Source organism: Scleropages formosus, chromosome 2, assembly GCF_900964775.1.
Source record: "Scleropages formosus chromosome 2, fSclFor1.1, whole genome shotgun sequence".
In the NCBI taxonomy this organism is placed as follows: Eukaryota; Metazoa; Chordata; class Actinopteri; order Osteoglossiformes; family Osteoglossidae; genus Scleropages; species Scleropages formosus.
In genome coordinates this window covers 38,554,343-38,577,996 of record NC_041807.1, presented here as the reverse complement: position 1 = coordinate 38,577,996, position 23,654 = coordinate 38,554,343, and the positions used below count along the sequence as shown (strand labels likewise).

The 23,654-nt window shown below is 41.1% G+C and overlaps 2 protein-coding genes across 2 annotated transcripts in view; both read left to right on the top strand.

Moving 5' to 3' along the window:
• Positions 1-23,654, top strand: part of LOC108922356 (tumor necrosis factor receptor superfamily member 5-like) — a 533,457-nt gene that overhangs the window by 493,511 nt on the left and 16,292 nt on the right. The gene's annotated exons all lie outside the window — the stretch shown is intronic.
• LOC114909233 (tumor necrosis factor receptor superfamily member 14-like) lies at positions 6,814-18,237 on the top strand. Its single transcript, XM_029247060.1, has 8 exons — positions 6,814-6,933; positions 9,648-9,774; positions 9,912-10,014; positions 10,148-10,273; positions 10,458-10,613; positions 10,713-10,800; positions 10,931-11,102; positions 18,112-18,237. The coding sequence occupies exons 2-8, from the start codon at positions 9,760-9,762 to the stop codon at positions 18,235-18,237; spliced, it is 786 nt and encodes a 261-aa protein (XP_029102893.1). The 5' UTR covers positions 6,814-6,933; positions 9,648-9,759.

Below are 23,654 nucleotides of genomic sequence, written 5' to 3'. Positions count from 1 at the left end.
TCACTTGTGGTGCCTGACTTTTGTGCAACAGTGGTTAGTGCTGCTACTTTGCACTTGATAGACCCAGGTTTGAATCTGGTGTCCTGATTTAAAGCAAATAATTGTAAATATTGTAGTGTAACACAGTAAGTTTTTTTTTTTTTCGTAGTGTGTGGTAGTTGGAACTGCTGCTTTTGGTCTCATGGTGCAGGTTTGAATCCCACCTCCTGCTGTTGTATGGTTCAGGAACTTTCTTGAGGAGTAAAAATGGGTAAATAATGATACAGTGAGTTTGTGGAGTCTGCATGTTCAGGGTCCCGTCCTACTGTAAGTATCCCATCTTCGTCGCCAGTTGTTATGTCTGCAATCCATGAAGTAACCAGGTGCACACGAGGTTCAGTGGAACAGAACATGTCAGCTTTATTTCTACACACACGGCACAAATAAGCGCAATGCACATGCGCTGACGCCTCGGTGCTGCAGTATGTTTATACATACTCAACATTTATACTTGACGCTCCCCCTCCCTCTCCCTGCTTCTCCCCTCCCCTCCCCTCCAAAACCCCCCTTTCCATACAAAGCCACACTACTCAAGCAATGAGGAACCCCTAACCATCTCCTAATAGCTTTGCTCATAACCCTTTCCAGTCTTTCAACCCCTGACATAGAGACCTCGTATATAGTTAGCGGCCATCTAATACGAGGCAATAAACCAAACTGAAGGCACCAAACCTTCAGCTTCCCTGGCAAAAAAAGATTTATCAATCCTATTAATTGCCTGCACTACACCCTCCCTTAATCTTTTAACCTGCTCCCTCTCGCTTAGTGAGGAATCATACCATCGACCCAAGCTCTTAATTGGCCTTTCAGCCACTGATGGAATCTTTTCCCCATCAATCTGGAAATTCTCCTGCGATAAACTTTCTTTAAAACATATTGTACTTGTATCTTACCCCTTTGTATATTTATTCTTTTATATTTGTTTGTGTGGTTTTTATTTGTGTAGTATTTATTCACAGATTTTTAGTGGTTTGGATTTATGCACTTTTAACTAACATTTTTAACTTATCTGGGTTTTATTTGTATAGTGTTTCATTTATAGATTTTAATGGCCTTGTTTTAGGGGGGGGTGCGGGGGTGCGGGGGTGCGGGGGTGCAGTGGGTTGGACCACAGTCCTGCTCTCCGGTGGGTCTGGGGTTCGAGTCCCGCTTGGGGTGCCTTGCGACGGACTGGCGTCCCGTCCTGGGTGTGTCCCCTCCCCCTCCGGCCTCACGCCCTGTGCTACTGGGTAGGCTCCGGTTCCCCGCAACCCCGTATGGGACAAGCGGTTCCAAAAGTGTGTGTGTGTGTGTGTGGCCTTGTTTTATCATGTGTTCCTGTGCACTTTGAGTTTTATACTGATGATTATTCATGTGTATGTCTGTTTTGTATTTATTTGTCTGTTTTTAGGGGTATGATCAAGTTTTATGGTGTAATTTAGAAGTATTTTATGTGTTTTGAAGAAAGCATGTATTATGATGATGACTTCGGTTGAGCTGCTACTGGGGGGCAGTCCTTTTGGTATGTTGGTGTGGGGAAGACATGGGTCAGTTATATTTTTTTTGATGCCATAAAGGGATTGTTATGGGAAAGACTTTGTCTTGACAATGTGTTTTATGTAATGGTTGCTTAGTAACTTTGTTGACCAACTGTAGGAAAATGGTGTTGGGTTTGTTTGATTGTGGATTTTAATGTATTGTTTTGGTTGTGTATTATTGATAATAACTTTATTCAATAAAGTTTAAAAAAAAAAAACTTTCCTTTAACTATCGACAAGCTCCTACACTTGCTAGGTTTAATCTTCAATCTGGCCAACTTTAGATTTCCATTCAACTTCATTAATAAGCGACAAGCACATGGGACAGTAGTAAACTGGTTAACATCTTACATTATTGCACAAATTAGTGACGTTAGCTGGAGCTGTACTCACAAAAGATCACAAATTTCTAAATATAACACCAAGGAAACTTATATCTGAGAGCAGAGCCTTTTAGGAAATTCACACTGAAAACATCTTCTGATTAACATCCCAGATGAACAGTCATCTTAACAAGGTACCACTCAGGTGGGTCAGTCTGAAGGCAGCAGAGGTGTCACCACAAAACATGGATATGGATGTGATTACAATGTGAATGATATTGATATTCTCCAATCAGAGGATAAATTGTCCATGTTTTTTTTTTCCTATGTTTAATAATTAAACCCTTAAACTATTATTTCTTACAATGCTTGTTCCCCCATGGTGTGTGAGTGACAGACAGAGAGAGTGTGTTCTGCTGATGTCTGGATGAGTGACCCATTGGAAGCAGTGTATCTAGCAGTGTAAGTCACCATGGTGAATAAGGTGTGTGGGCTCATAACACCACGTAGAGTTCATCGGAAGTCGCTTTGGACAAAAGTATCTGATAAATAAATGTAAAGGTGAGTCTCCTTTAATAACATGTATACATCTAATTCTCTGCTTCCTGTGGTTTCACCACCACGGCTTCAATGGTTTGCAACATACGCCACCATTTATTTGATACCCTCACATAATATTTAAACTGAAATATTTTCTTCTGTCCTCAGATATCTGCAGTGTTTCTTCTGATTTTAAAATCTAACTTATGTTCTCCATGTGATCTGGGTGAATATGAAATAGATGGAAAATGTTGCCCCATGTGTTCACCTGGTAAGTTATGCTTTATTATACTGCAGTCCCTCTGATATACAATGTACAAATACTTGATTTGTCGATCATAGGCACATCTCATGTGGAAAAAGGTGTGAAATAATCAGTACACATTCATTTTTCTGTAGGGACTAAGGTTTACAAGCATTGTACAGTGTACAGCAATACTTCATGTGTACCATGTATCAGATTCACTTTCGACGACAAACCAAACAGACGTCGTATTTGCAAGGACTGTACAACCTGTCATCAAGGTAAGAATAAGTTTTCTACTTTAAAAATGGGTTTAATCTGTTAAATGTTTAAGGAACACGTATTGAGTCTTTGCCTTTCTTTGCAAACTGAATAAATGTAACTTCATTTTCTTGTCTAAATTTCTTCCCAGAACTTGGTGTAAAGACAGTAAAGGAGTGTACAGCCTCTTCAGACACAGCGTGTGGAGTCCTGGAAGGGAACTACTGTATTGATCCTTATGAGGGAGGATGTAGAGCAGCACAGAAACACACAACCTGCAAACCTGGACACTTCATCAAACTCCCTGGTCTGACTGGACTTTTTCCATATTTACATTTACATTTATTCATTTAGCAGATGCTATTCTCCAAAGCGATGTACATCTCAGCAAAAATACAATTTGTACATGACATTAAGAGAATGAGACATGGCTGTAGACGTGTGATTCTTCAGTAAACCCAGTTTGTTACTTTCCACTTGATGGCACCGATGTTCATCGCTTGACTCGGTGCACGAAACGCAGGATAGATGAATCCTGATAACCTTTCTATTTTTTTTTTTTTTAATTTTAATAAAGTACACAAACATTCACATATGATACAGGAGTAGTGGCTATGTAACTGATTTTAGTGTTCCATCAGTAAGTAATTTTTTTTTCTTTTTCATTTTACTGCTGCAGGAACAGACTCTACTGACACTGTGTGTGAAATCTGCCCTGAAAACTCCTACTCAGATGGATTTTGTACATCCTGTACACCACATACAGAGTAAATCTGTCATTACCTCTTTAGCTTTTATTTAATTGCATAAGACAAATGCAACTAATTTTATGTTCAATGGGTCTTAAGTAGAGGGGGTGCGGTGGTGCAGTGGGTTGGACCACAGTTCTACTCTCCGGTGGGTCTGGGGTTCAAGTCCCGCTTGGGGTGCCTTGCGATGGACTGGCGTCCCGTCCTGGGTGTGTCCCCTCCCCCTCCGGCCTTACGCCCTGTGTTACCGGGTAGGCTCTGGTTCCCTGCGACCCTGTATAGGACAAGCGGTTCTGAAAATGTGTGTATCTTAAGTATATCATATATATCTGTAAATGTTTTTTCACAGCTGTGAATCCAAAGGACTTCCCACAGTGAAACCAGGAGACAGTGTGTCTGATTCTCAGTGTGGAGAGAAGAATTTAGGCTCTGTGATAGCTGGAACTGTAGTTGTAGTAATTTTGTTATTAGCAATTGGAGGAGTAACACTGTACAAATCACAGTTCTGTTCAAAGAAAAACTCCAGTAAACAAGGTAAGACAATAGTAATGACTTTGTATTTACAGACTGTCCATTAAAAATTGACCAAATTACCATCAGTTTTCCCATTAACAATGAAATTAATTATTCAAATTGACATTAAAATAGAATGAATCTAACATTTCATTTCTTTTTTGTAGGGCCCTTACAACAAGATCATTTTTGTTCTAATATGTTTTTTCCAGTTCATTGTCTGATATTTCACAACATGTTTCAGTGCCACGCCCACACCTCCAGGCCAACACGGAACACCTGGGACGCAACGCAGACTACAGCATAAAAGGCTGCGTCAGACAACCAGCTGATGCGGAACCTTGATCTGCCTCCTCGTTAGCGATACAATACTCACAATACCCACAATACTCAGCAGCAGAATTCACTAACTTCTGCAAAGAATGGGGTATAACACACACAACATCGTCGCCCCACTATCCCCAACCCAACGGTTTTATCGAGCGCCAAGTCCGAACCGTGAAATCGTGCATTAAAAAGTGCATAAAAGCCAGAGAAAGCATATCACAGGCTCTTATATTTGCGCCACTCCAGTTGACAATAAACTCCCGTCCCCTGCAGAAATGCTGTTTGGCAGAGCTATTGCCACCCCTCTGCCATCACGAAAAGGAGACACGGATGACAATGTCAAACACAGGCTCATGCAGAGAAATGAGACGATGAAGCACCAGTATGATGCCCATGCCAGGAAAGATCCACTTCCACCACTGTACCAAGGCCAAGAAGTGAGGGTCCTGGACGATTCTACGAAAACCTGGACTCCAGGGAAAGTCATAACTCAATGCCCAGAACCAAGGTCATATGTTGTTGAGACTTCCAGCGGCGCGTCGCTAAGGAGAAACAGGAGACACTTGAGAGAAGCGCACCCACCACCAAGTTCAACCACATCGCAAAGTGACACACCCCAGATCACTGATGATACCACGCAAGAGTGCCCGCTTACCAAAACCGAGGTGGGAAATCACCCTGATGTGATCCGTACACGATCTGGCCGTACCGTTAAAAAACCAGACAGATATCAATAAAGGAAAAGAACACAACACGATAAAGAAAAGATCTCAACATGAGTAAGACGGTCTGCCCCTAGGTAACTTTACTGATATTTTCTTAGAATATTTCTGTTCCATTGTGAAGACGTAAAAAGGCACAAACTCTTGCTGTCTTATGTTATGTATATTAGTTATGTTCACACTTTTAGCAGTGTAACTTGGGGGGAGAGTAAGCTTGTACATTTCTTTTGTGAAAGCATCGTTATGTTGAAGGATATTATTGATGGGCCTTGCAGTTGTATATTCCAACTGAAAGATCTTTTCAAAGTTTGTAAGTAACTTTGTTTAATGTGATATTTGTTCCCGTTGTATAATGAGGGGGATGTAGTGGGAGGTTCTTCTTTCATATTCCCTCGTTCTGGTATAATAAAAAACCAACATGGCGGCACCCGCATAATAAAGCGGTATTAAAGAAATGTCTGTGTCGGAGCTTAAATGTGAAAAAGTTAAAAGTGTCTTATAACCCCAAGAACACTACAAGGATTACACCAGCTGATTTCCTCAATATATTGCTTTTGTTCAGTAGATGTTCACTGAACTCTTGGGACTCTTCCAGGGGAGGACATTGTCTGTGTTATGTCCTTTTACAGGTTTACAGCATTTTATGCCTTTCTGCATTTGTATTTTTGCTCTGAGTACAGGTCCGCTGTCTATCATTGTTTGCCATCCCTGTCCATCATCATCAGTTCCTGCATTTGGCATTCAGCACTTCCCACCATAACTATAGAAATTTCTGTATATTTCTAAACAATCCACCAATTCTAACTGGTGCATTTCCCAAAAATTACTGTCTTGAAGTTCTGTAATTTAATTTTTAAAAATGAAAGTGAAAGAATTTCCATACGGGAGGGGTTGAACTTCACCACACTGATAACAGAATTCGGAGAAGGACTAAACAGAACAAGTTTTATACTCTATGCTGTTTACTTTAGAATATGCTAATAGGACTGGTAGCCTGGAAGGTGAGACAGTTCTAAAAGTGGGTTTAAACTTAAACGTCCAAAGCAGGTGGAGCCGCTGTAGTAAATATTACAATATAACTCGAGTCCACATTTACACACAGTTTACTATCGGAGCGACTGGGCTGTTTTAGTGAAAATAAACGGTGCACTTCTGTGGTCTGCTTAAAACTGTATGATACGATGATAATGGAAAAAAAAAAAAAAAAAACAGAGAAAGACTGGTGGTGGGAGACGTCTTGAATATCGTCCTGAGGCGGAGTTCAGCTTCATTTAATAAAAGCGAAAGGTAGGAAACCGGAGCAGGTTTTAGTCTACAGCGGGTCTGATCTTTGTTAAGGGGAACTTGAAATATTATTGCCTGGAATATAGTAGCTGTGTTCTAGAGAACTATATTTCTCCGGGGTGGCGCAGTGGGTTGGACCGCAGTCCTGCTCTCCGGTGGGTCCGGGGTTCGAGTCCCGCTTGGGGTGCCTTGCGACGGACTGGCGTCCCGTCCTGGGTGTGTCCCCTCCCCCTCCAGCCTTACGCCCTGAGTTGCCGGGTTAGGCTCCGGTTCCCCGCGACAAGCGGTTCCGGAAGTGTGTGTGTGTGTGTGTATTTCTCTGTAACCGCGTAGATAATTTCTAGTTAAAACTTGCACTTTCGGTTACAGGCATCGAGCGATACGGGAGGATTCGGCGTCATGTAACAATTCAAGGTAAGAATCACTATAATAAATTATAAACAAAAATAAAATATGTGCTGTGTATGAATCTATGAGGTTCATATACATGTTAGTGTTCACTACGGCATCTTCTCTTCTGCTTACACACACACACACACACACACACACACAGGGTGAAGCTGCTCATCCCAGGCGGGGTCGCGGCGAACCGGAGCCGAGCCCGACAACACGGGGAAGGGCTGGAGGGGTCACATCCGGGGAGGACGCCAGTCCGTCGCAAGGCACCCCAAGCGGGACTCGAACGCTAGACCGACCGGAGAGCAGGACACGGCCAAACCTGCTGCGCCACCGCGCCCCTCGTATTTCTGCTTTGTCATTTATTTTTTTCTCGAGATGTACGTCGCTTTGGAGTAAATGTGAAGTACTACGCCACGGAGGGCGTGGTGGCGCAGTGGGTTTGGCCAGGTTCTGCTTTCCAGTGGGTCTGGGGTTTGAGTCCCGCTTGGGGTGCCTTGCGATGGACTGGCATCCCGTCCTGGGTGTGTCCCCTACTTCTCCAGCCTTACGCCCTGAGTTGCCGGGTTAGGCGCCGGTTCCCCGCGACCCTGTATGGGACAAGCGGTTCAGACATTTTGTGTGTGTGTGTAAAAGTACTACGTTTTACACTTTTGACCTTTTACAGTCAGTTGTGCACAGTTTTACCACTAGTTTAATTAACTTTCTGAAGGCAACTCAGAAGATCATCATGGCTTTCAAACAGTAACATGTTGGTTTAAAAAAAAAAAAACAATCGATTGTCACACACACACAGCAATGTAGGGTGACCAAAATTTACTTGAAACACATTTGGGCTATTGGAAGAAAAATCTGCACAATACATTACTACCTTTCAATATGGAAATTAATTTTCATTGTCTGGAATGTAGGTTTCATTTTGATTTTCCCTTCAGACAGTTGTTTTGCTCTGTTCTGAACTCCGGTTGGAAATATTACTAATAGTTTTCTTTTGTATTTTGTTCATGTTAAAAGTACTCACACTCAGTACTGTATTCTTCTCACTTCTTCCGCTCCAATAACCTCCTCAAACGACACTGTTAACTGTACAAAGTCCACGATCCGCTCGCACTCGGAATGTAACACATCTGAGGACGAAACAAAGTAACTACAGTAACTTCTTGCTCCACGTCCTGCAGCTGTTTTACCAGCACTTCCAGCCCGGATCTTTACCACCGGCGACGACGAATGATGAATTTAATGCGATTCGTCTCCACCTCCGCTTCTTGACTCCACCCCAGTTTACCCTGCTTTACCTGTAATACCACCTTCGTAGCTCCTCGCAGCGCTTCACTCCGAAACACGGAACTGAAAAATCGGTCGGTTCACAGACTCAGTGCGCAACTTGAACTTCCCTCCATAACAGCGATTCAATGTCCTATTGTCCTCAGCACTACATAGTTTTAATTTATTAATTTAATATATTTTTTATTCTTTTATTCTTCCAACTGTATATATAATTGTACATACTTATATTTTTATTTTTATCTTGTATTTTTCCACTTCTTTTATATGTTTATATATATATTTTAATATTGCAAGTATTTTTTAGACTTGTTGTGTTCTGCTGCTGTAACATAATAATTTCCCTTGTGGTATCTATCTATCTATCTATCTATCTATCTATCTATCTATCTATCTATTTTCTCCTCTTACTTGTGTGTTTTTCACCTCGTTTTACCACCTTCTCGCTCTAACCAGCTGCATCGAACAACTCTGTGTGTGTGTCGTGTTACTGTTAAGATAGGACCGCTTTTGAGAGAAAATTAGAAATACTGAACTTGGCCACTCAATTCAATACTGAACAAACTGCGATGCTGATAAACAATATTGGAATCCGCCCCCCCATCGAGTCACAAATACTTCCAGTTTTAATATGAACAGCTGAGGAAGTTCAGACTGAACAGAAAGTGTACAAAATTTTTATCTGTTTACTGTACTGTGTAATAAACTCAACACAGCTTTACCGCTGTTGATGTTCCATATGCATAAGGGAACACCTCAATAGTTTATTTTTATTTTAAAGAGGGAAAAAACAGCACAGTGGTCCCATAGGAAGGGGTTGAGAACCACTGAAGTGATTGGCGGCAGCAATCCACATCTCCTAGTCTGTCATGCAGAGGTGTGTATTAGTAGGGTGATGTATTCAATTAGAATATGTAAAATATATAAGTGACTTGATTACGAAGTAGGAGGAATTGATGTGTGTTCATGCAAGATGGCGGAATAAAGAAGCCACGTTAACTCAGCCATGTCTGGAATGCTCATTATACCACAAACAAAACAAGCAGTGTTAGGTGTACTACATTTATTCACTTAGTAGACACTTTTTCTCCAAAGCAGCTTATAATGGATACTATGTAGTGTTACCAGCTCATACACCTTATTCACCAGGGTGACTTACTCTGCTAGATACATTACTTACACCGGGACACCTGAACAGCATGTTTTTGGATTGTGGGAGGAAACCCGTGCAGACACAGGGAGAACATACAAACTCCACACCAACTGAGCAGGGATCGAACCCACATCCTCTCCTTCCACCCAGGCCCTGTGAGGGAGCAGTGCTACTTGCTGTGCCACCCTGCTACCTGTATAAATGCATTTTTGACTTATGATGGGTTTCACGCAACATAACTCCATCATAAATCAGGGACCAACTATGTATTAAAAAGGCATCTTTTCTTCCGTAGGTTACTGAATGACCTCCACACTTCTGCAATGGGAACTGAATGAAACCTGCTTCCTATTGAGATGTTCTGATGTAATGTGGACAATTGTCAAAACCTGGATGAGTTCTGCACTATGTTCTACCAAAAAGTAAATAATTTGCTAACTTTCCCACATAATTTACAGTTCCTTGTTTATCATGTTTAGTGATTAATGTAACACCTCTGCAGATCATACCTGAAACTGTTACATTGCAAATGACTGAACCATTTCACATTTCTTTCTAGAAATTTTTTATATCTTTCTTCATTATTACTTATGACCTCTGTTCTGGATGTGATCGGGCTGAATATGAAATAAAAGGTGAATGCTGTCCTATGTGCCCTCCTGGTAAGTTGTGCTTCATTGCAGCATTTTAATGCAAAGTGTGATTTAAATATTCCCATATTATCACGGCATATTCTTATTAGGGGAAGGGTATCACTCAGAAAAGTTAAATGAACCTGTTTTTACTTTTCTTTAGGAACCCGAGTTTACAAACACTGTACAAGAAACAGCAGTACTTCATGTGTCCCTTGTATTGGACCCACTTTCACTGACAAGCCAAATGGTCTCATTCACTGCTTTCCCTGTACGGTGTGTGACAAAGGTGAGATTTCCTGTGTCACAGCGACAAGCTCTTTATTTTTTGTTTATACGTGAAACGTTTCTCAGACTTTATTCTTTTAACTTCCACAAGTAAACATATTTTCTTAAACACAAGAGATTGTTGGTGCGCACTTTGTACTACACCTTGTCATTATTAGTGTTATTACTGCCTATTTCCCCCACAGGTCTTCATTTAAAGACAGTAAAGAAGTGTACAGCTACTTCAGACACAGTGTGCGGAGCCCTGGAAGGGAACTATTGTATTGATCCTTATGGGGGAGGATGTAGAGCAGCACAGAAACACACAACCTGCAAACCTGGATACTTCATCAAACACCCTGGTCTGATGTCCTTTGTCACATTTTCACTACTAATATATTGCACATTAAAAATGAAACAGTACATCATGTATTTCTCATCTTTTCTGTTTACTACTGTAGGAACAGACTCTACTGACGCTGTGTGTGAGAAGTGCCCTGAAAATTCTTACTCTGTTGAATCTTCTGCATCCTGTACACCACACACAGAGTAAGTGTGTTATTACAGTACAATGCACTGATTCATTCATGAACATTTTTTTTAAATATTAAAAGTTCTTTTATTCTATTGGTTTCTATCATGTATAATCTCATATATATCTGTAAATGTTTTTTCACAGCTGTGAATCCAAAGGACTTCCCACAGTCAAACTAGGAGACAGTGTGTCTGATTCTCTGTGTGGAGAGAATTGGATTCCCCTTCTAGCTGGGATTATTATTGTCGTTGTTATTGTTGTTGTTGTAACAGTAGCAGCAACTTATGTGCAAAACAAATTCAATCTTCTAAAAATGGTAAATATTTTTGTATTTTAATTTTAAAATGTAAATGAACAAAATTTGTCATTGTTCAATGAAAACACTTCAAAATACCTGAAACTGCTTAAAATTAGCTTTTTATCTCAGCAGAAGCTTAAGGAAATCAATTCCATACTGCCATTTATTAAATCTATACAAGTAATACACACACACACACACACACACACACACACACACACACACACTGTCAGAACCGCTTGTCCCATACGGGGTCACGGGGAACCGGAGCCTACCCGGTAACACAGGGCGTAAGGCCAGAGGGGGAGGGGACACACCCAGGACGGGACGCCAGTCCACCACAAGGCACCCCCAGCGGGACTCGAACCCCAGACCCACCGGAGAGCAGGACCCGGCCAAACTCGCAACACCATCGCACCCCCCCAGTGTAGTGTTATTAAAAACATAAGGCCAAATAATAATAGCTCTTTCGCATTTATCTGATGTTTTTCTCTAAAGCAAACTTACAGTGTTAAGCTACTTACAATGATTAACTTATTTATACAGCTTTAATTTTACTGGAGCAATTTAGGGTAAGTACCTTCCTCAAGGGTACTACTGCTGGAGGTGGTATTTGAACCAGCAGCCTTTGGGGTCTAACAGGAGCAATTCAAACCACTACAGTACCAGCTGTCTGCTGAATAGTCACTTTTAATTTAAGAATGTTTCTTTATTGTATTTTGATTTGAAACCTGAAGAGACCATACCTGTAATTGTGTTTGTTATACATTTCAAGTAACCTTTGGTGCTTCTCTTCAGATTCTTTGGATATGTGCAGTGTTTCTTCTGATAATTCACTCTTGTACTTGTAACTGGGATGAATTCTAAGTAGATAAATGATGTTGCTCTATGTGTGCTCCTGGTATGCCATGTTTTATTATATTGCAGCTTATGAAAGTTTCAAGATCGCCTGCACATTTTTTTTCATTGGAAGACATCATTATTGAACAGCTTACCATCATACAGTTTCCTTTAGCATCTTATGTTGACCTAGAGTGTACAGTCTCTGACCAAACAAAATGTGCTCCATGTCCTAAATCTGCTTTCACTGATAAACCAAATAATCTCATTAAGTGCACCTCCTGTACAGGGTGTAACCAAGGTGAGAAGTCATATTTCAAATTAACCACTTTTTTGTAAATTCGACTAATTAAATTTATTCTACAATCTATCATGGATATTCTTCATTTTTCTTTTATAGGTCTTTCTTTAAAGACAGTGGAGGAGTGTACAAACTCTTCAGACACAATGTGTGGAGCCCTGGAAGGGAACTATTGTATTGATCCTTATGAGGGAGGATGTAGAGCAGCACAGAAACACACAACCTGCAAACCTGGACACTTCATCAAACACCCTGGTCTGATGTGTTCGTGTGTTTTATTTAAAATCCATCTGTTTTATTTGTAAGCTTGCAAATTTGTAATAGAACCTCTGTGAGGGTATGGACGATGGATAGAGGCAATGGTGGAGACCCTTTTTCTTCACTTAAAAAGATGATCTTCAATAATAATAAAACACTCCAACCCCAGCCAAATACAAACAGAAACATCGAGTTACAAAAGAAAATAAGACATATGTGCCATTGGCTTAAACCCCTTGCACCAACAACAATACACAGCTCTCTCATTTTCTGTATGAGTGCCTCTAAGTCTCCTAACTACTGACCAAATACGAGCTTTATAGCAGTAACTCCACCCTTCTGGCTACACTATAACAGCCTCAATAACTAATTCCAAAATACAAATTCCCCAGAAATAACACCCAACATAAATACAAAAACATACAAACCATATAAAACATTTGTCTGTTATAAATAACCCTATCTTACAATATATAAACGCATTTATCCCATTACAGAGTAAAACAAGAACTCCCACCGAGAAATTCACCGAGTGGTTCATTCCTCCTGGTTTGCAATACAGGCTAACCAGTGCAACAAAGATGTTAAATTGCTGAATAGTAAGCAAAGAAACTACAAAAATGATTTTTAAAAATGACAATAAATGTGTTTACTTTTAACAACCAACTGCATGTACTTGTCATACTGCAGCATCCCCCCATGGAGCTACTACAATAGAAAATGATTCAGGAGTCAGAGTAAAAGGAGCATGCTCTTTATTGAATGTGTATATGTCTTCTTTCTTTTTTTTTTTCCAAACTTTATTTAATAAAGTTATTAATAACACACAACCAAAACAATACATTAAAATCCACAATCAAACAAACCCAACACCATTGTCCTACAGTTGGTCAACAAAGTTACTAAGCAACAATTACATAAAACACATTGTCAAGACAAAATCTTTCCCATAACAATCCCTTTCTGGCTTCAAAATATTTTGGCCAGAGAACTTAACAAAGATGCTTCAGACAGTACAGAACATTGGAGAAACCCCCTGGGTCACTCCCAGCCCACCTACTGTGCCCCATGGTTGAGGGGCTACCCCCAGAACTCCCCAGAATTCCCTTCTCAAACACTGAACATAAATAAAAAAACAACCAATCAACACAAGACACACACACAATTATGTACACATGAGCACTAATATCAAGTATTTACACGATGCTGGTACAACTGCCCTCAGCGCCGTTACAATACTTTAATAAAAGAAATGTTAATGGTCAATGACAAACGGATACGTGTAGGCCTTTCCTGGCATCCTACCTGGTTGAAACAGAAAATGTTAAGTGACATACTGGACCAAAACAAACACTGTAACGGTACAAAGTGAAATGCATGTGAACAGGCAGCAGCAGCAACAAGATTAAGTATTTTGATAGTATTTTTTGCCAGCATCTTGCTGAATCTTTGTTACCAGCATGCCCATCACAGCTCAGTATGTGACAATCTCCATTTAAAAATTTTTAAAAATATTTTCTTTGTTTTACTATTATAGGAACAGACTCTACTGACACTGTGTGTGAGATCTGCCCTGAAAAATTTTACTCCGATGGATCGTATACATCTTGTACACCACACACAGAGTAAGACTGTCACTGTTGCACTGGATTGACTCTATTACGAACCTTTCTAAATCATAAGTTTTTGTTCATATGCATTTTGTTTACAAAAATGTATTATTTATTTTTACAGTTGTGAGTCCAAAGGATTGCTCACACTCAAGAAGGGAAAGAGTGTATCTGATTCCAAGTGTCAGAGCTGGGCTTATGTTGTAACTGCAGCTATAGCTGGAGCAGTTTTTGTATCAGAAATAGTAATTGCACAGATTAATGAGAATCTAAAGTACCTGTTGAAGTGGTAAGATGTTTGCCTTGAGACCTAAAGGTTGCAGACTTTATTTCTATCCCAGCTGTAGTACCCTTGAGCAAGCTATTTACCCCAAATTACTTCAGTAAAAATTGCCCAGCTGTACAAATGGGTAAAGTATTGTAAGTACCTTAACATTGTACGTTGCTTTGAAGAAAAGCATTAGATGAATGTACACACACACATTTTCTGAACTGCTTGTCCCAGTCAGGATCACGGGGAGCCAGAGCCTAACCTGGCAACACAGGGCATAAGGCCAGAGGGGGAGGGGACACACCCAGGACGGGACACCAGTCCGCCGCAAGGCACCCCAAGCGGGACTTGATCCCTAGACCCACCGGAGAGCAGGACCTGGTCCAACCCACTGCACCACTGCACCACCATGCCCCTGTAGATGAATGTAATCAGCATGTTATATGACCAAACACTGGTAACTGTTCATTGCATTTGGTCAAAAAAAAATTAAAAGCACTTAAACATTTGTCAAACTGAAACTTTGTGAAGAGTCCAATATGGTTATTTATAACAGGACAGTGTATGACCAAAACATTAATGTATGAGTGTTATATTTTGTCAAACATAGTCTTACATTGCAGAAGTTAGAGGTTTCCTTTTTAGCAGGCATCCCCCAAATGTACATGTACACACACACACTGTCTGAACCGCTTGTCCCAGTTGGGGTCACAAGGAGCCAGAGCCCAACCTGGCAGCACAGGGTGTGGGGCTGGAGGGGGAGGGGACACGCTCAGGACGGGACGCCAGTCTGTTGCAAGGCACCCCAAGCGGGACCGGAGCCCCAGATCCAGCAGAGAGCAGGACCCAGTCCAACCCACTGCGCCACCGCGCCCCACAGAAATGTATATGTATCTGAAAATGATTACTATGAGTGTTGTGACTCTTGTGATGTTGAATACCAGAGGATCATCAGGATCTTGACCTTTAAATTTACACTTATTCACTTAAAAGATGCTTTTCTCCAAAGCATGTCCTGTAGTACAGTGTTGTACTGTAAATTTGAAGAAAATTTTGCAGGACTCTTAGTTGTTTACTTTTGTTATTCTTAATAGTCATGGTGGTCCTGCTCAGAAAAGTTGCAAATTGAAAGACAATGTTCTCCCTTGTAGCCCCAGTGTGGTGGAATAAACTGCACCTCTACCTCACAATTCCACAGTCCCTTCCAGGCTTCAAGAAGGGTCTCAGAACATTTTGTTGAGTCACCCTTCTCACCTGATCTCCTAGTGGCTGTATAAATCTGCATCGCTCCATCTGTCATGAGTATCTGTGTGTCTCTTATCTGACTCACAGTTCTACAAGCAGCTATCTGAGTGATGTGCAACAGCAAAGTTGTGTTGTCAGGTAAACTTCTTTAAAAGTTTTGGGTGTGAACTTAAGCTCTTTAGCAAAATGCACTTTGTTGAAGTGCATTAACTGTGCATTGCACAGTTAAAACTGTTTTTTCTTTTTTTTTTTAATGAAAGAAAAAATGAAAGAAACTGAACAGTGTTTACAGTTCCGAGTACAAGGAAGGTGTTACTGAACCGAAAAAAAGAATAAATAAAGAACAAGAAACTACAAACGGGTTTGCAACCAGTTATTAGCACTCTTTCACTGAAGGGAAACTTATGACATAAACGAAATGTATGTGAACATGTTAATGTACAAGTCAGTATACCTTGAATTTTCCATCGCTTTAGAAAAAAGTGATTTCTTCTGATAGTTAACACCTATCACTCTCATTTGTTTTATATTTATTTGAGTAGTCTAATATTTAATTTGATTTGTTCAGCAGATTTAATTCTTTTAAAAGTTAGGTTGTTAAAAGCTGCATATTGTGTATGTTAACATTGCTAGGATTCATACCATTAAAAAGCTTATTTTGAATAAAAATAACTTCAGCAGTGAGTGATTTTTTTTACCTTATTTTTTACTTTGACTCAAGTAAATTTTGTGTAATGTGTAAATTTACTTAACAAATAAAAAATAATTATTTACACTTCAGTAAATAAACAAGCATATTTCCCAGCAGTAGGAATAGGTGCATTGTTAAAACTGTTTTTTTTTAATGAAAGAAAAAGTGAAAAAGACTGAACAGTGTTTACAGTTCCAGCACTGTAGACCAACTAATGTAAATAGTGCATGACAGAACCTTGAAAACACTAAAAAACATACCCCAAGGCTTAAAATCATAAATAATTACAAGGAACTTACCTGGTAACTTCACCCCTCAAGAGAAGTGGTCCCCTGGCCTGTTCCCAGGGTGTTACCATACACCTTACCTACCATCTTTGGGTGTTTTCCTTTTCACAACACATTTCCCCTATTAACATTTTAGCAGAATAGGTGAATGGTACAAATGCACATACAAAATTAAAGAAACTAACAAACACCCATACAGCAAACTAACCTACACTACACTAAACATAAAATAAAGTGAATAAATAACAATAAATAAATAAATTAATACAAACACACCACATGTGTACTAATTCATAAGTGACTACTTGGAAGTGCAATCAGTGCTATAAATTCATAAAATAGTGCAAAATAAATAAAACGTGCCATAAAAATTAGAAACCCTACACCTAACATAAAACATATAACACACCACAAAACGCACCACTTATATTCACCAAAAACAGGGGTTGCGGTGTTTTGTAAGTGCGAAAGGACGTGTGTTACTTACCCCAGGATGGAGGATCTGCCACAAACCTGTGGGGTTACAGCCAAAAGAGGCCCTTCCACCTCTCTTTGGCTTCTAAGTAACCCCAGTGAGTGACAACTTTCTCCATCCTAAACGTTCGGTTGGCCCGGATTTTATGATACACTCTCTGGACGCCCAAGTCTACCCCTGTCTGGACCAGCTGGGTTCTTGCCTTCTGAGCACCAGGGTTCCATCCCCTCAGGACTTTGTCGTACGTCAAAACCATCTGCGGATCGATCTTCCTGCACAGCGAGTCACCAAACACCAGACCTCCCGCACCTGTCCGCAGTTTCAAAAGTTTCACTCTTGCCACACTGGAGTCGTGGGCGGAGTGAGTGGGTGATCAATTTGTGCTCGTACAGGACTGCTTTGACCGGCAATCTGCTTTGTAGACAACGCCAGTTCAAATCTTGCAGATATTGGTTGAGCTCCTTTGGCTGAATCCTGCCCCACGTGCCCTCCTCGAGCCCCAGAAGAATTCGAGTTCCTCTCCTCTCAACCATGGCCTTATACAAGGCCCTGCTGTGGTGTTACTCCACTTTACAGCGTGGCTGTAGTGATCGGGCCATCTCTTGTCATTCGGCCTGGTGTTGGACCAGGACTTCACCAACTGGCGCATCGGAAGGGCCAACCAAAGACGCACAAAGTACTGGTGGGGAAGCTCGATCGGAGCTGCCAGTCGGTTACATAACTGGGAGAAGACGAGACAATCCAATTTAAGAGGAATGTCAGGCACAACCCTCCCTCCCTCCTCTTTCGGAAGGTACATGACCTCTCTCCTCACATACTCGTACCTGCCCCCCCCAGACGAGATTGAAAACATCTTTTGTAAGGCCTCTCCACATCATGCGAGGCAAGGGGTACACCTGTGCAAGGCAGAGCAATGTAGGGAGGATGTCCAACTTCTGCGCCAATATTTTTTCTATTAAAGTGAGGGACCTTGTCCTCCACAAACCCATTTTCCATCTGGCTTTGGTAAAGCATTCTTCCCAATTGGCCCTGGCGCCACATTCTGAAAGAAAGTTGACCCCAAACACCTTGAGAGGACCATCGCATCAGGAAAAACCACCGATGCAGTCCTCTCTGCTTTTTCAGCTACCGAAGAACTTGACAAGAGACTTGCTGAGGTTCAGCGCCAAGCTTGAGGCACGCCCGAATGCCCGAACCAGGCCAAGTTGCAGCTACTAGTGTGAAGAATGTTCTGGACTGAGTGTCTACAGCTGTGCATTTATCTGTGAGAGAAATGCACTCTGGATCGTAGATCACTTTGGAGAAGAGGGTGTAATAAATTACTAAATGGACGTGTGAATGTCTATAACTACTGCGCTCACACATGGTGAACAAATGAAACTGGTGTGTGAGTCCTCTTTATATACACACTGTACAGAGTGGGGGGGGGTGCGCCCGGATGAGCTGATGGCAGGATGCTGACACATGAGATAAAGGCTGATATCTCAAATTTAAGGCGTTGCAGTCACTCACACATTTACGTGCATTAATGACACGTGCGTCATCTCTCTGTGCTCCATAGTTTTTGAGGAAGACGCATTTAGAAGAGACTTTACTTTCTATAATGAGGTTTATCACACTTCAGTTGTAGGTTGAAAGAACGCATTTGTGTCATTTCGATAAGGCGGAAGATGACACATCTGCAACAGTGACTGCAGCAGAGTTAGAGACATGGTGCAGAGCAGCACTATTTGTACTGATGTGTTTCCATCAAGAAACACGCGGTGCTACAGTGGTACAGTGGGTTTGACCGTTTCCTGCTCTCTGGTGGGTCTGGGGTTTGAGTCCTGCTTGAGGTGCCTTGTGATGGACTGGTGTCCCGTCCTGGGTGTGTCCCCTCTCCCTCCAGCCTTACACTGTGTGTTGCCGGGTAGGCTCCAGTTCCCCGTGACCCTGTATAGGACAAGCGGTTCAGAAAATGTGTGTGTGTGTGTTTCTGTGAGTGAGGCCATGCTCAGTGAAATGGGGACTTTCCTGTCATACTTTTAGTTCCTCTTAGACCTTTTGGCTTCTTTGGTCCACATTTCTGTGAAACCACAACAGTAAGACAGCTGGTAGCATAGTGGGAGTGCTGCAATCTTCGATCCAAAAGGTCACAAGTTTAAATCCCCCCTCAAGCTGTAATACCCTTGAGCAAGGTATTTGCCCTGAATTGCACCAGTAAAATTACCCAGCTGTATACTTGGATAAATAATTGCAAGTTGCTTTAGTGGAAAATGTTAACCAAATATGTAAATGTTGAAAAGAGTTTTGCTGTGTTATGTTAAAACAGTAAGTGTTTAAAAGAATTTGCTTTAAACTCACCCCAACCCTGCTTATGGTTATATTTACCAGTACTGTTGATCCAAGTAATGGAAACGTTTGTTTTAGGAACATGGTCAATGAAGTGCCATCATCATAAATATGGGCAAAAGTATTTATATAAGATTCATTATCCATTCAATTTCTAGTCACAAAATTATTAAATATTTACACAATTATCATGCTCTTAAAAGATCAGGAAAAAAGTGAGTCAGAGATGAGTTTGCAAACTTTTTAAAGGTAGAGATTCAGCACTTCTGAGTAGCAGAGGGAATTCATTCCACCACATCGGAGTCAGAACCGAAAACCCTTGTGCTTTTGTTTGTGGGACCGCCAAGCAGGCAGAGGCGGAGCAGCGTAGCAGTCTGGTTTGGATGTATTGAGTGAACAGGTGTTGTAGATATCAAGTAGGAAATCCATTGATGGCTTTGTAGGCTGTGATCAGAGTACTGAATTTTTGTACTCTGAACTCAGTTTTGTACTCTTAAAAAAATACTAGGAAGGTGATCAGGAATTGTGCATATACTGATAAATTTTATGTAGCTACTCGTATGATGAAAATATGGTGGAAAGAAGCTAAATGCAATTAATCACGTCAGCATCTATGTCTCTCCTTCTGCTAATGTACACATTGTATTTTCCATAAGATGTATGTAGATTAGGGGGGCGCAGTGGGTTGGACTGGGTCCTGCTCTCTGGTGGGTCTGGGGTTCGAGTCCTGCTTGGGGTGCCTTGCGGCAGACTGGCATTGTCCCGTCCTGGATGTGTCCCCTCCCCCTCTGGCCTTACGCCCTGTGTTGCTGGGTAGGCTCCAGTTCCCCACGACCCTGTATGGGAGAAGCGGCTCAGAAAATGTGTGTGTGTGTGTGTATGTGTGTATATATAGATTTGGAGAAAAGTATCTGCTAAATGAATGAATGTAAATGTAATTTGATCAGGGTAGCCATAGAAAGCCAATAGAGAGAAAAGAGGGGCGATAGGTAGGAACTCTTAGACAGGTCAAACACAACTCGTGCAGCAGCGTTCTGTGTCAACTGAAGTGGATTGATGGCAGAGCCATAGAAAAGAGTTGAAGGAAAGAGTTGTAGTAGTTCAAGTGGAATATCACCATGGCCTGGACCAGGAGTTGGTAGAGATCGCTGTGAGATAAAGCTGATTCCTGTATGAGAACAAACACCCAGATGCCCTGCTCACTGGGCAGTTTAACCAAGCCAACTTCAGGAAATCTGTACCCAAAATACCACCAGGACATCTCTTGCTCCACCAGACAGTCAAACACCGTCGACCACTACTACACTTCACCGCTCGGTTGTTCAGGGAAATGAAGAGCCTAATTTTTGTTTACGCAGAAACTTCCTTCACCAAACGCAAAGAATGTCCGGCTTCTCAAATGTTTTACTCGGTGAGTTTCCTCATATCTTCATATTTTTATCTGATCTTACAAGTGTTAAAGTCCTAGAGCAGATAAAAATTTAGATTCCCCTAAAGACCTTGTGCTAAGACATTTCCCTACTGCAAAATATAGGGAATGGATTACCAGCCCACAAAAAGTGTTTGTTTCACACACTGTCCAACTAGATAGGTAAAAATTTCTCTAGTCATCATTTCTGCCGATTAAAATTTCTATTCAATAAATAAACTAATCCTAAAACTGTCAAGCCAATGAATAATAAAATGTAAAATAAAACAAAAACAAGAATGAGTAAGACCAACTAATATAAATGCTACATGACAGAATCTTTAAAACACATACCCCAAGGCTTAAAACCATAAATAATTAAAAAGGAACTTACCCCGTAACTCCGAAGGACCTGCACCTCAACAAGCCTATCTAGTATCTTCTCAGCATCCTAGACCTAGCCCGTCCCCCCTGCCATTCTCGCTCCTCACTCTCCAACACACAGTCATCCTTATATTGCTCGTAAATCCCCAGAAATACTTACTCATATTTTACCCACAATCCAAATACTTAGAACAAACCCATTTTCCTGGCTGGTTTCAAACTCCGGGTAACGCGGGTCGTTACAATACACGTAAAAACTTTAAAAAAGTCAAAACGACTTCGTATGAATCCAGAATTATGCTTCTACTAGTGCTAGTAAATTCGTTCGGTGGTAATGCTGTAGGTTTTATTACATACGATAGGTGGGTACAGCCATAGTTTTTACACTTTGTACTAAGATTCTTGTATCACCACCCCCGCGGAGTGACACAGAGCTCCGATACTTTCGTTTTTACTATCAGTATCACGAAACAGCATATGATATGACAGTCCAGACTGAACAGATTTGAATCATGCAGTTTTGCTAACTAGTTTGTTTACTCTTCAGGAGTAAACTTGTGTGCTTCGACGCACATTTACCGCTCTTGTTGGTATTTCTGTTCTTTACTCCGACAGACGGTGTAAATATTCCTGTTTACTCAGCGGTCCTGCGACTCTTTTTCGATACTTTTTTGTTTTATTTTTCATACCGGCGACGGGTAAAGAGAATCTTCACCCAGATCATGGAGCATTTAGTGTAAGTATGCGTGTGTGTGATGAACAGTGGTGTCGAAACGGGCAAAAAACGCGGTAAATTAATGTAGATGTGTGTAAACACGGAGTAGAATAACTACAGTTTTTTGAAGAGGGCGGAAGAGACACTCAGATCAGACAAAAAGGCACTGACTGACTTAGTTCGTTTTACACTTATTTATTAATTTAGCAGACGCTTTTCTCCAAAGCCGCGACGTACATGTCAGAAAATACAGTGTGTGTATTAATATTGGCAGAAAGAGACATAGATCATGTAGACGTAGGATTCTTAAGTACACTTGACAAATCCGCGAGACTTAGGAAAACTGCGTTCCTGTCGCCAGGGGGTGCGGTGGCGCAGTGGGTTGGACCGGGTACTCCTGTCTAGTGGGTCTGGGGTTCGAGTCCCGCTTGGGGTGCTTTGCGATGGACTGGTGTCCCGTCCTGGGTGTGTCCCCTCTCCCTCCGGCCTTAAGCCCTCTGTTACCGGGTTGGGGTCCGGCTCCCCGCGACCCTGTATGGGACAAGCGGTTCAGAAAGTGTGTGTGTGTGTGTGATTCTTTCCATGGCATATGAACCAATGTTCATCACACAAGTAGTTGCATAAAACTTTACCAGAATATTGATGATTGCTGATCACCTTCCTAGTAGTATTACATAGGATGTTTTAAAAGTAAAATTAAAGTGTTTTCTGTGTACTAATTCAATTGCTTTGTGGTTTAAATAGTTCAGTCGTGTCTACATATGTGTGTCGCTGACGAGGGTACACACCAGTTTAACAGGAATCACTCTCAGCGTGTTTACTGAGTAAACACAACAACACAGTGATCGTGGAAAAATGGGCAAGAAGCAGTCAAGCAGATACTGCAGGTAACAGAGACCATGAACCTCCTGACTGAAATATAAATGTACTGAAATGAGTCTCTTTTTCCTCAGGTTGAAGAATGAACTTTTACAACTGAACATGGTTGCAAAGGATAAAAACAGCTTGATATAAGATATTATTAATTAACTCGCATTTATGGGCACTTCTCAAACACTTTTTATTTTTTCCTCAATGGATTTGGATATGATGTTCTACCACGTGGTATGTAAGAATAATTGTCTTTTCCGTCTTTCAGTTAAGAACACTTACCCTGTGTGTGTTTGAGTCAAGTTATTGCAATTTTCTTTGCTTGAAAAAAAAATGCACATATTAATAAGCTGTTGCTACCACTGACTCCCCACAGAAACCAGCTGTCAATATCAGTTAAATACTGTACCTTATAAACACACATTGCTGCTTTCCGTGAATTAAGTGATTCTTGTCACTGCGTTCTTGGTCACAATCTAGCCTGAAATAGTACAGTGTGATGAATATTTGGTTTGGGGGATTCTAGCAGATTTTACAGTAGCGAAATTTCATTATTATTTTACAAACTAATCCCCGAAATGCAGTACTCACAAAACACCACTAATAATTAATGACAACACAAAGGAAGCTTGTTCAGTATGTGAGAGCAGAGCCGTTGAATAAAGTCACACTGAAGACACCTTCTGATTAACATCCCAGATGAGAATTCACCTTGACAAAGTACCACTTGTGGTGATCAGTTGTTGTTTCTGTTATTACCTATAGAGGGCAGAGGTGTTCGGTAGGTACAGGAAGGATACCTAGGTAGCAAGGAGGCAGATTTAGCAGGAATACGAAAAAAAGCACATGGTTGTGAAAACTCAGCGTGAACATTAAACGAGGCT